The 11,242-nt window shown below is 38.9% G+C and overlaps 1 protein-coding gene across 1 annotated transcript in view; it reads right to left on the bottom strand.

Moving 5' to 3' along the window:
* Positions 1-217: 217 nt before the first annotated feature.
* The window catches only part of MFN2 (mitofusin 2), a gene marked incomplete at its 5' end in the record, with an annotated part of 12,056 nt that continues 1,031 nt past the window's right edge, over positions 218-11,242 (bottom strand). The window contains 3 exons of the mRNA XM_083375658.1: positions 218-2,158; positions 3,889-4,023; positions 9,995-10,191. Of these exons, the coding sequence (XP_083231784.1) occupies positions 2,089-2,158; positions 3,889-4,023; positions 9,995-10,191 (402 nt within the window). The 3' untranslated portion in view covers positions 218-2,088. The remainder of the gene's footprint in view (positions 2,159-3,888; positions 4,024-9,994; positions 10,192-11,242) is intronic.

Genomic DNA, 11,242 nt, shown 5'->3' on the forward strand with positions numbered 1-11,242 from the left:
CGCTCTGAAATATTAACGACCGTCTGTAGACCGTCTGTACGTGCCTAGAGGCACTGTGGTGTCTCGCCAGCTCAGTTGCCACCATCCAACACGCAGCGATCCAGACCCAAAACTTTCAAAGAGGCAAAAAGGAATACTCGCACAACGCCAGAGGACCACGGGAGAAGCATTTTTATCCAAGAAAGGAAAGAAAAAAAACAACAGACAAAAGTTTCCATCCATTTGTTCCTTTTTTTTTTAATTCCGTTTTGTGGTTATTAACAGCACTGATGCAGCCAGAAACAATTTTGATCAGGTCAAAAATAGTTAACGGCATCATTATTCCCAAATCCTACAGCCCTAAAATAAAACAGAATACACCCACCGGGAGGATTTTGAAGACCTGGCTAGATATCCAAATAACACCACCGAGCTAGCAGCATTTAAAACAAAAGCTAAAGTGCGTTTCGGGGGGGGGGGACTCCTGTTAGCTAACCCTCAGCGTTTTAGGGGTCCCTGCCTGCGACCGAGCGGTGGCCGAACCCCAAATGATCCAAGATTCTCAAAAATTTGGCTTGAGCTGGTTGGAAAGAGAATTGCACATGTCCCCCAGCTCGAAACGATGAGGAACGGAAGGAGAAATAGACCCCCCCACTCACAGGCCCCAAATGGGAAGACGTTGATAAATCACACGGAGGAGGCATTTAGGTGCCACGGCTTGAAGGTGTGTGGACTTCAACTTCCCAGAATCCTCTAGCCAGTTGACTCAGGGATTCTGGGAGCTGAAGTCCGCACATCTTCCAAGGTGCCAAGGTAGAAAAAAGCGAGGTACTGATTGGAGGGTCTTTCGGTCCCAAAAAAGTGGAACGACCCCTCTGCAGAGATTGGGCTGGCACGACCTACCCCCTCCCCCTGTGCATGCCCCCCCCCCAACTCCCCAAACCGATGCCTCAATTGAGCCAGGAGGAAATTATATATCTGCCAACTGAGGCGCGTTTTGGAAACTGCATTTTGAAAGGGATGGGGCTGGATTGGAAAGGGAGCAAGGTCTTCATTTCCCCCCCTCCCACCCCCACCCCCCAAAAATAATAATAATAATAATTAAAAGGTGTAAGAGACAATTGATTGCAGAAGTCACGAAAGGATCACAAAGCAAGGAGAGAAACAATCAAGTCATCAGAATCCATTGCAGCTGATCAAGTCTATCGTCCCTCGCTTGAAGGAATCGCAAAAGGCAATCGTCCAATTTCTCCCCCTTTCCGAATCTTGCCCTTACATTTCATCCATCTAACGTCGTCGTGCGTCACTCTCGGCCCACCCGCACACACCTGCTAACCAATTCATCGCTCTTTGAAGTTAACTGGGTTAACTCCATAAGGACTAGCTCCTTTACAAGGGCTGTTTTATTTAGGGCAAAAGCCTCAGGAAGTGACAGGGTGATCATAAGATCGCCGAAATCTGAGGATCAGGACAGAAAAGCCGAACGTTTAACCGACTTGCTAGGTTCACAAGTGGGTATAAAAGAGGGGGTGGGGGGTGGGATTACAAGGTTGAAGAAACTCAACCAAAGATTTTGTTTCTTGCTTTCCGAAATTCAGAAGCCGAGCTCAGCCAACTTCTGAATTTATCTGGGTTGCACCCAGTTCTGTCCTATAAATTATGATTAAGATTCCCTTCGGGAGGGAATTCATTTGCGGCAAGCGGGCGTCGGCGGGGTTAATTTCATTCCATAACCACCGCAAAAAAAAATAAAATAAATGCAAATTAACTTCATTGATGGCTAAACTAAAACGAGTAAGGGGATCGGATCCAGGACTGGACACGCCAGCCCACCGTCGGGATGCCAACGTTCTTCCTACTAAGCTGATTTTTTTTTTTTGCTGAGATAGCAAGGGCTGGCTACAAGGAAAAGCACCCACGTGCGGAGAAACGACTTCAAAATAAGTGTGTGCACGGAAGGGGAGGGACGGGCGCCAAAGAAGAACGAGACTTTCCACTTTTCTCGCCCCCCAAAGTTCCCAGCATCTGGAATGACTTTCCCAGTAATGTAACTGGGGGGGGAGGGAGGGAGGGACAGACGGCCTCCGCCTGGGCTCCCGTTTCGGCTGCTTATCTGCTCTGCTGCAAATACTGATGTGTGAACATGTTCAGCTCACTGTCCAGCCACCCAGCTTTATTCCTGTAAAGGCAGAGAAGCAAAGAGAGAGGCCCATGTTAAAAAAAAAAGAAAAACCAAGAAAGAAATTAAGTTATAGCCAGCCTGCTAGGTTAAATCCATAAAAGCCAGTGAGCTGTTCCCTGACACCACTGGATGACCTCGCTAGGGCCCGCTGCCTTGGAAGAGTGAGGAAAATTCTCAGGGACGACTCACACCCTGGACGGTATCTCTTGACTCTCCTACCATCCGGTAGGAGATATAGGAGTATAGCCGGCCGTAGCAACAGGCTGAAAAATAGCTTTTATCCGTGGGCTGTTAGGCTTTTAAATGGGACATAATCTCTGTGAACTTATGCAGAATTGACTTGGGAGGTGTGTGGTGTGTGGTGTAGTTGATTCACACGGTGTGGTGGGATGGAGGGTTTGTTATCACTGTGTGTTGTGGGGAGAGAGCACGGCAGGGAGGCTCAGCTAATCTCAATGTACACATGTACATAAAGGTTTATTATTATTTTTCTTAAAATGAGCCTGCACGTTCCAAACTAAGTCATGACTAAAATTGAAAATGCCAATAACCTTTTTTTCAAATAGAAAAAAAGCATTTGTATTTTTGATCGCTCTTGAAAGTTTTTTTTTTTTAAAAAAAAACTTTCCAAAACAGGCACATTCGTAACCAGGAACATAATCATCTGTCCATTTGATTAGGCTTGAAAATATGTACGAAGGAATGGCTCGTTTTAGGATTATTGCCCTTCTTGATTTATGGATTTTTTTTAAAAAATGGGATTCTTTGGGCTTGAAAAAAAAAATCATTTGAAGGGGATTCTCATTTGAGCCTTGGTGGAGCAGTGGGCGAATGCCTCCTTAAGTAGCACCAGCTGCCTGCCATTAGTGCAGGTTCGCATCCCACCAGGCTCAAGGTTGACTCAGCCTTCCATCCTTCCGAGGTAGGTCAAATGAGGACCCAGATTGTTGGGGGCAATTAAGCTGACTTTGTAATAATGCCGCTTGGGGTGTGTGTGAAGCCCTAATAAGCAGGCATATACATAGAATGAAGGCTATTGCTAAGCACATTGATTTTTTTAAATTATTATTATATTTATATACCGCCCTTCTCCCGAAGGACTCAGGGCGGTGAACAGGGCACATATAAATAGAAAATACAAAAATTAAAAAGGATTAAATAATAGCCCAGATAAAAACAATAACAATGTAAAAAACCCCATTAAAAAACCTAACATCCTAACATTTGTGCTTAGAGTGTAAGCCGCCCTGAGTCTTCGGAGAAGGGCGGGATATAAATGGGATTAAAATAAATAAATAAATAAAAAATTCTTTGGCGTGAAAAAAATAATAATCTCAAACTTGGTTTGGCAAGAGGAAGTGGATGAAAGATGACGCAGAGGAAAAGACTCGACGTTCCCTCAACAACGAATGTCTGCTATTTTGTATTTTTTAAATACAGATGTAAGAAAATGGAACGCGGGAATAAATTGATGAATGAATGAGAACGCCCTAATATATAAAAACGACAACGAAAAAGAGGAATGTCTTTTTCTATTCTTGGCCAGATCGTCAAAAATCTGTTGGAAAGTAGTGGACCTTATTTTACAGGCAGAGTTTAAAAATCTGAAACCCAGTTTTTTTTTTTTTTTAAGCAAGTGCAAGACGATGCATCCATTTTATGTAAGGCGGACGCCCGCCACCCCACTCCAAAGCAGCGGAGAAACATCAAAATGGGAAGGGCCTTACCTAAGCAACTTGGCTCTACTCTGTAAAGTATCCAAAATCTCAATCTTTTGATTCAGGCCTGCAATTTCTTTCTCCAAATCTTCTCTCGTCACGTCCACTTGCTGGCAAAGCTGAGCAAAAGTTCCAGAGAGTTCCCTTCGGCGAGATTTTTTTTGGAAAGTGGGGGAAAAAAAAATAATCGTCAAAAAAAGATGAAAGGAGACAAGAGAGAATCCCTTCTCTCCCCAGCCTACAAATCTAATATGGCAGCTTTGTTTCCCCCCCCCCACACTTCACGCACAATGTAAAAAAATCCCGAAAAGGCTGCAATAATACCAGAAAGAGTAAAATATCTTAAAAGTTGTCATCCACACCGTGATTTCAAATTAGTTGGGATCTGGTCACCGGTTGCATGCTGGGTGAGCACAAGGGTTTAATTTAATTTAATGCCGCTTGGGGTGTGTGTGTGAAAGCCCTAATAAGCAGGCATATACATAGAATGAAGGCTACTGCTAAGCTTGTAAGCCGCCCTGAGTCTTCGGAGAAGGGCGGGATATAAATAAAATTATTATTATTATTATTATTATTATTATTATTATTATTATTATTATTATTATTATTATTATTACTGCTAAGCTTGTAAGCCGCCCTGAGTCTTCGGAGAAGGGCGGGATATAAATGGAATTAAAATAAATAAAATATACATAGAATGAAGGCTACTGCTAAGCTTGTAAGCCGCCTTGAGTCTTCGGAGAAGGGCGGGATATAAATAAAATTATTATTATTATTATTATTATTATTATTATTATTATTATTATTATTATTATTATTATTGCTAAGCTTGTAAGCCGCCCTGAGTCTTCGGAGAAGGGCAGGATATAAATGGAATTAAAATAAATAAAATATACATAGAATGAAGGCTACTGCTAAGCTTGTAAGCCGCCCTGAGTCTTCGGAGAAGGGCGGGATATAAATAAAATTATTATTATTATTATTATTATTATTATTATTATTATTATTATTATTATTATTATTATTATTATTATTACTGCTAAGCTTGTAAGCCGCCCTGAGTCTTCGGAGAAGGGCGGGATATAAATGGAATTAAAATAAATAAAATATACATAGAATGAAGGCTACTGCTAAGCTTGTAAGCCGCCTTGAGTCTTCGGAGAAGGGCGGGATATAAATAAAATTATTATTATTATTATTATTATTATTATTATTATTATTATTATTAATTATTATTATTATTATTAATTATTATTATTATTATTATTATTATTATTATTATTATTATTATTATTACTGCTAAGCTTGTAAGCCGCCCTGAGTCTTCGGAGAAGGGCAGGATATAAATGGAATTAAAATAAATAAAATATACATAGAATGAAGGCTACTGCTAAGCTTGTAAGCCGCCCTGAGTCTTCGGAGAAGGGCGGGATATAAATAAAATTATTATTATTATTATTATTATTATTATTATTATTATTATTATTATTATTATTACTGCTAAGCTTGTAAGCCGCCCTGAGTCTTCGGAGAAGGGCGGGATATAAATGGAATTAAAATAAATAAAATATACATAGAATGAAGGCTACTGCTAAGCTTGTAAGCCGCCTTGAGTCTTCGGAGAAGGGCGGGATATAAATAAAATTATTATTATTATTATTATTATTATTATTATTATTATTATTTATTATTATTATTATTATTATTATTATTATTATTATTATTATTATTATTATTATTATTATTATTACTGCTAAGCTTGTAAGCCGCCCTGAGTCTTCGGAGAAGGGCAGGATATAAATGGAATTAAAATAAATAAAATATACATAGAATGAAGGCTACTGCTAAGCTTGTAAGCCGCCCTGAGTCTTCGGAGAAGGGCGGGATATAAATAAAATTATTATTATTATTATTATTATTATTATTATTATTATTATTATTATTATTATTATTATTATTATTATTATTACTGCTAAGCTTGTAAGCCGCCCTGAGTCTTCGGAGAAGGGCGGGATATAAATGGAATTAAAATAAATAAAATATACATAGAATGAAGGCTACTGCTAAGCTTGTAAGCCGCCTTGAGTCTTCGGAGAAGGGCGGGATATAAATAAAATTATTATTATTATTATTATTATTATTATTATTATTATTATATTATTATTATTATTATTATTATTATTATTATTATTATTACTGCTAAGCTTGTAAGCCGCCCTGAGTCTTCGGAGAAGGGCAGGATATAAATGGAATTAAAATAAATAAAATATACATAGAATGAAGGCTACTGCTAAGCTTGTAAGCCGCCCTGAGTCTTCGGAGAAGGGCGGGATATAAATAAAATTATTATTATTATTATTATTATTATTATTATTATTATTATTACTGCTAAGCTTGTAAGCCGCCCTGAGTCTTCGGAGAAGGGCGGGATATAAATAAAATTATTATTATTATTATTATTATTATTATTATTATTATTATTATTATTATTATTACTGCTAAGCTTGTAAGCCGCCCTGAGTCTTCGGAGAAGGGCGGGATATAAATGGAATTAAAATAAATAAAATATACATAGAATGAAGGCTACTGCTAAGCTTGTAAGCCGCCTTGAGTCTTCGGAGAAGGGCGGGATATAAATAAAATTATTATTATTATTATTATTATTATTATTATTATTATTATTATTATTATTATTAATTATTATTATTATTATTAATTATTATTATTATTATTATTATTATTATTATTATTATTATTATTATTATTATTATTATTACTGCTAAGCTTGTAAGCCGCCCTGAGTCTTCGGAGAAGGGCAGGATATAAATGGAATTAAAATAAATAAAATATACATAGAATGAAGGCTACTGCTAAGCTTGTAAGCCGCCCTGAGTCTTCGGAGAAGGGCGGGATATAAATAAAATTATTATTATTATTATTATTATTATTATTATTATTATTATTATTATTATTACTGCTAAGCTTGTAAGCCGCCCTGAGTCTTCGGAGAAGGGCGGGATATAAATGGAATTAAAATAAATAAAATATACATAGAATGAAGGCTACTGCTAAGCTTGTAAGCCGCCTTGAGTCTTCGGAGAAGGGCGGGATATAAATAAAATTATTATTATTATTATTATTATTATTATTATTATTATTATTTATTATTATTATTTTTTATTATTATTATTATTATTATTATTATTATTATTATTATTATTACTGCTAAGCTTGTAAGCCGCCCTGAGTCTTCGGAGAAGGGCAGGATATAAATGGAATTAAAATAAATAAAATATACATAGAATGAAGGCTACTGCTAAGCTTGTAAGCCGCCCTGAGTCTTCGGAGAAGGGCGGGATATAAATAAAATTATTATTATTATTATTATTATTATTATTATTATTATTATTATTATTATTATTATTACTGCTAAGCTTGTAAGCCGCCCTGAGTCTTCGGAGAAGGGCGGGATATAAATGGAATTAAAATAAATAAAATATACATAGAATGAAGGCTACTGCTAAGCTTGTAAGCCGCCTTGAGTCTTCGGAGAAGGGCGGGATATAAATAAAATTATTATTATTATTATTATTATTATTATTATTATTATTATTATTATTATTATTATTATTATTATTATTATTACTGCTAAGCTTGTAAGCCGCCCTGAGTCTTCGGAGAAGGGCAGGATATAAATGGAATTAAAATAAATAAAATATACATAGAATGAAGGCTACTGCTAAGCTTGTAAGCCGCCCTGAGTCTTCGGAGAAGGGCGGGATATAAATAAAATTATTATTATTATTATTATTATTATTATTATTATTATTATTATTATTATTATTATTACTGCTAAGCTTGTAAGCCGCCCTGAGTCTTCGGAGAAGGGCGGGATATAAATGGAATTAAAATAAATAAAATATACATAGAATGAAGGCTACTGCTAAGCTTGTAAGCCGCCTTGAGTCTTCGGAGAAGGGCGGGATATAAATAAAATTATTATTATTATTATTATTATTATTATTATTATTATTATTATTATTATTATTATTAATTATTATTATTATTATTAATTATTATTATTATTATTATTATTATTATTATTATTATTATTATTATTATTATTATTACTGCTAAGCTTGTAAGCCGCCCTGAGTCTTCGGAGAAGGGCAGGATATAAATGGAATTAAAATAAATAAAATATACATAGAATGAAGGCTACTGCTAAGCTTGTAAGCCGCCCTGAGTCTTCGGAGAAGGGCGGGATATAAATAAAATTATTATTATTATTATTATTATTATTATTATTATTATTATTATTATTATTATTATTATTACTGCTAAGCTTGTAAGCCGCCCTGAGTCTTCGGAGAAGGGCGGGATATAAATGGAATTAAAATAAATAAAATATACATAGAATGAAGGCTACTGCTAAGCTTGTAAGCCGCCTTGAGTCTTCGGAGAAGGGCGGGATATAAATAAAATTATTATTATTATTATTATTATTATTATTATTATTATTATTATTATTATTAATTATTATTATTTATTATTATTATTATTATTATTATTATTATTATTATTATTATTACTGCTAAGCTTGTAAGCCGCCCTGAGTCTTCGGAGAAGGGCAGGATATAAATGGAATTAAAATAAATAAAATATACATAGAATGAAGGCTACTGCTAAGCTTGTAAGCCGCCCTGAGTCTTCGGAGAAGGGCGGGATATAAATAAAATTATTATTATTATTATTATTATTATTATTATTATTATTATTATTATTATTATTATTATTATTATTATTACTGCTAAGCTTGTAAGCCGCCCTGAGTCTTCGGAGAAGGGCGGGATATAAATGGAATTAAAATAAAATTAAAAAAATAATAATTTTAAAGATGGGTATTTCAGTCCCTGGTCTGCCCCAACGTGGCTTGACTTTCCTATCGGGGGGCTGCTCTGTGTGTGTGTGTGTGTTTGTGTGTTTTGTGGCGCTCAAGTCATTCCCGCAATTTTGCTTCGCAAAGACCCCTGCACAGCCTAGCAGCCATTGTAGAAATTCGACCAAATATTCAGACAGTTACGCCGCTGATTTTGTCAGCTCACCAACGGGGTGGTGGGGGTGGTGGTAAACGCTTGACCGTGGGGGGACACTGCGACCGTCATAAAGAGGAACCAGCGTCCCCAAGCGCCCTGAATTTTGATGACGCCACCACGGGAAAGCGGAATCGGCCGTTGAGTGCAAAAATTGGTCACGAGTCATTTTCCTCGGTGCGGTTACAACTTCAGTCACTAAATGAAACCATCGTTAAGTCGAGGAACACCCGAACCCCTGGGGCAGCCGCATGTTCGCTAAAGGGTTTAAATCTCTCTACTTGGAAGAGACCTGGGAGGTCATCTAGTCCAACCCCCTGCTCAGTCAAGAAATGGTATAGGGTTTCCCGCCTGAGCAGAGGGTTGGACTAGATGACCTCCAAGGTCCCTTCCAACTTTATTTATTTTTATTTTTATTATTATTATTATTACAGCAGAGGGCCCCAACCTTTTGGGCACCGGGGACCAGTTCCACGGAAAGAGTTTTTTCCAACGACTAGAGCAGACATGTCAAACTTGTGACATCGCGTGACGTATCGGAGCTTTTTCCCCATTGCCGGCAATGGGGTGGGCGCGGTTTCGGCGCGACGTGTCCGGCCCACGGGCCGGCAGTTTGACCCCCCTGGACTAGAGGGTGTGTGGTTTTGTGTGCTGCCTGCATCTTGCGGATGGGAGTTTTGTTCGTTTGTGCGGCCCGGTTGCTGGCATGCCGCGGCCCGGTACTGGCCCACGGACCGGGGGGGTGTGGGGTTGGGGACCCCTGCTCTACTGGGACCGAGGAGGAGGAAAATTCCTCAGGAGACAGAGCATCCCGTTGCCAGGCGTCCGAATTTTGATGCTGCAACCGTCGTAAGTGACAAACGGGTCGTAAGTCACTTTCCCCCCGCCCCCAGGGCTGCTGCAACTTGGAACGGGCCACGGAACGAACGGCCGTTAGGTCGGGGACAGCCTGTGCTCTGCAGCCTGGCGCTCCGGCTGCAGTGGACCGCGGCGCAGGGATGGCGTGGCAAGGCTCAACTCACTGCTGCACTTGGTGGCTGCAGTTGGAGCCGGTGTAGCTGACAATCAGCTGCAGCTTCTCTCCGGCGTAATCCACGAACTGGCGCTTGAAGGACCTCTCCTTCGCCCTGGTGGTCCAGGTCAGGCGCTCGTAGACGTACAGGAGTCCGTAGAGGCCGAGGGAGAGGGCAATCAGCCTCCAGCCCACCGCCTTCCACACCTGGGGAGGCAAGACAGAAAAAGGGGGCGGTTATTTATTTATTTATTTATTTATTTTAATTCCATTTATATCCCGCCCTTCTCCGAAGACTCAGGGCGGCTTACAAGCTAAGCAGTAGCCTTCATTCTATGTATATGCCTGCTTATTAGGGCTTTGACACACACACACCCAGCGGCATTATTACAAAGTCAGCTTAATTGCCCCCAACAATCTGGGTCCTCATTTTACCTACCTCGGGAGGATGGAAGGCTGAGTCAACCTTGAGCCTGGTGGGACTCGAACCTGCACTAATGGCAGGCAGCTGGTGTTACTTAAGGAGGCATTAGCCCACTGCTCCACCAAGGCATTTTGGATCAAAATTTGGTGGCATATGCAGAAGATATTTAAGAAGAGGATAAAGTTTTGTCCGCAATTGTTTTTACTGGGCATTACTACTGACACTACTGTTGTGGACATTAAGTTGATGTTGAATTTAATTACGGCAGCGAGACTTTTAGTAGGGCAATATTGGAAGAAGGAAGAACTGCCGACTATAGAAGAATGGACCTTAAAAGTTTCCAACCTGGCGGAAATGGCAAAGATCTTGGCGTATTTGAAAGACCAGTCGCAACAGAGATATATCGTGGAGTGGAAAAAAATGGATTGATTATATCCAGAATAAGTATGGGACTAAAAAGTTTCACTTAGCATTTGAATAAGTATAGATGTGATATTTATATGGCTTGTAGTTATATTATAAGAGTTAAAAGTGCGATAGATGTAATAGTTTATTGTTGTTTGCATAGGGTAGATTATGATTGTTTCTACTTTTATACCTTGTATTTAGCTCTGGGAAGTCGGGGAGGGGGGAGGGGGAGGGAGGGAGGTGTTGGGGAGGGTTGGGAAAAGGGGAGGGGGTTGGGAGGGGTTTTGTTTTGTTAAAAATAAAATGTACTGTAAAACTTTTCAATAAAACAAGAAAAGAAAAAGGGCCGCTTTGAACAGAGTCACGTCGTGGCTGCGGCTTGGCGCACGGCCAGGACAAGAAGCAAAGGGAGGTGGGGGGGGGGGA

This window comes from Vipera ursinii (assembly GCF_947247035.1).
Source record: "Vipera ursinii genome assembly, chromosome: 17".
Classification (NCBI taxonomy): domain Eukaryota; kingdom Metazoa; phylum Chordata; class Lepidosauria; order Squamata; family Viperidae; genus Vipera; species Vipera ursinii.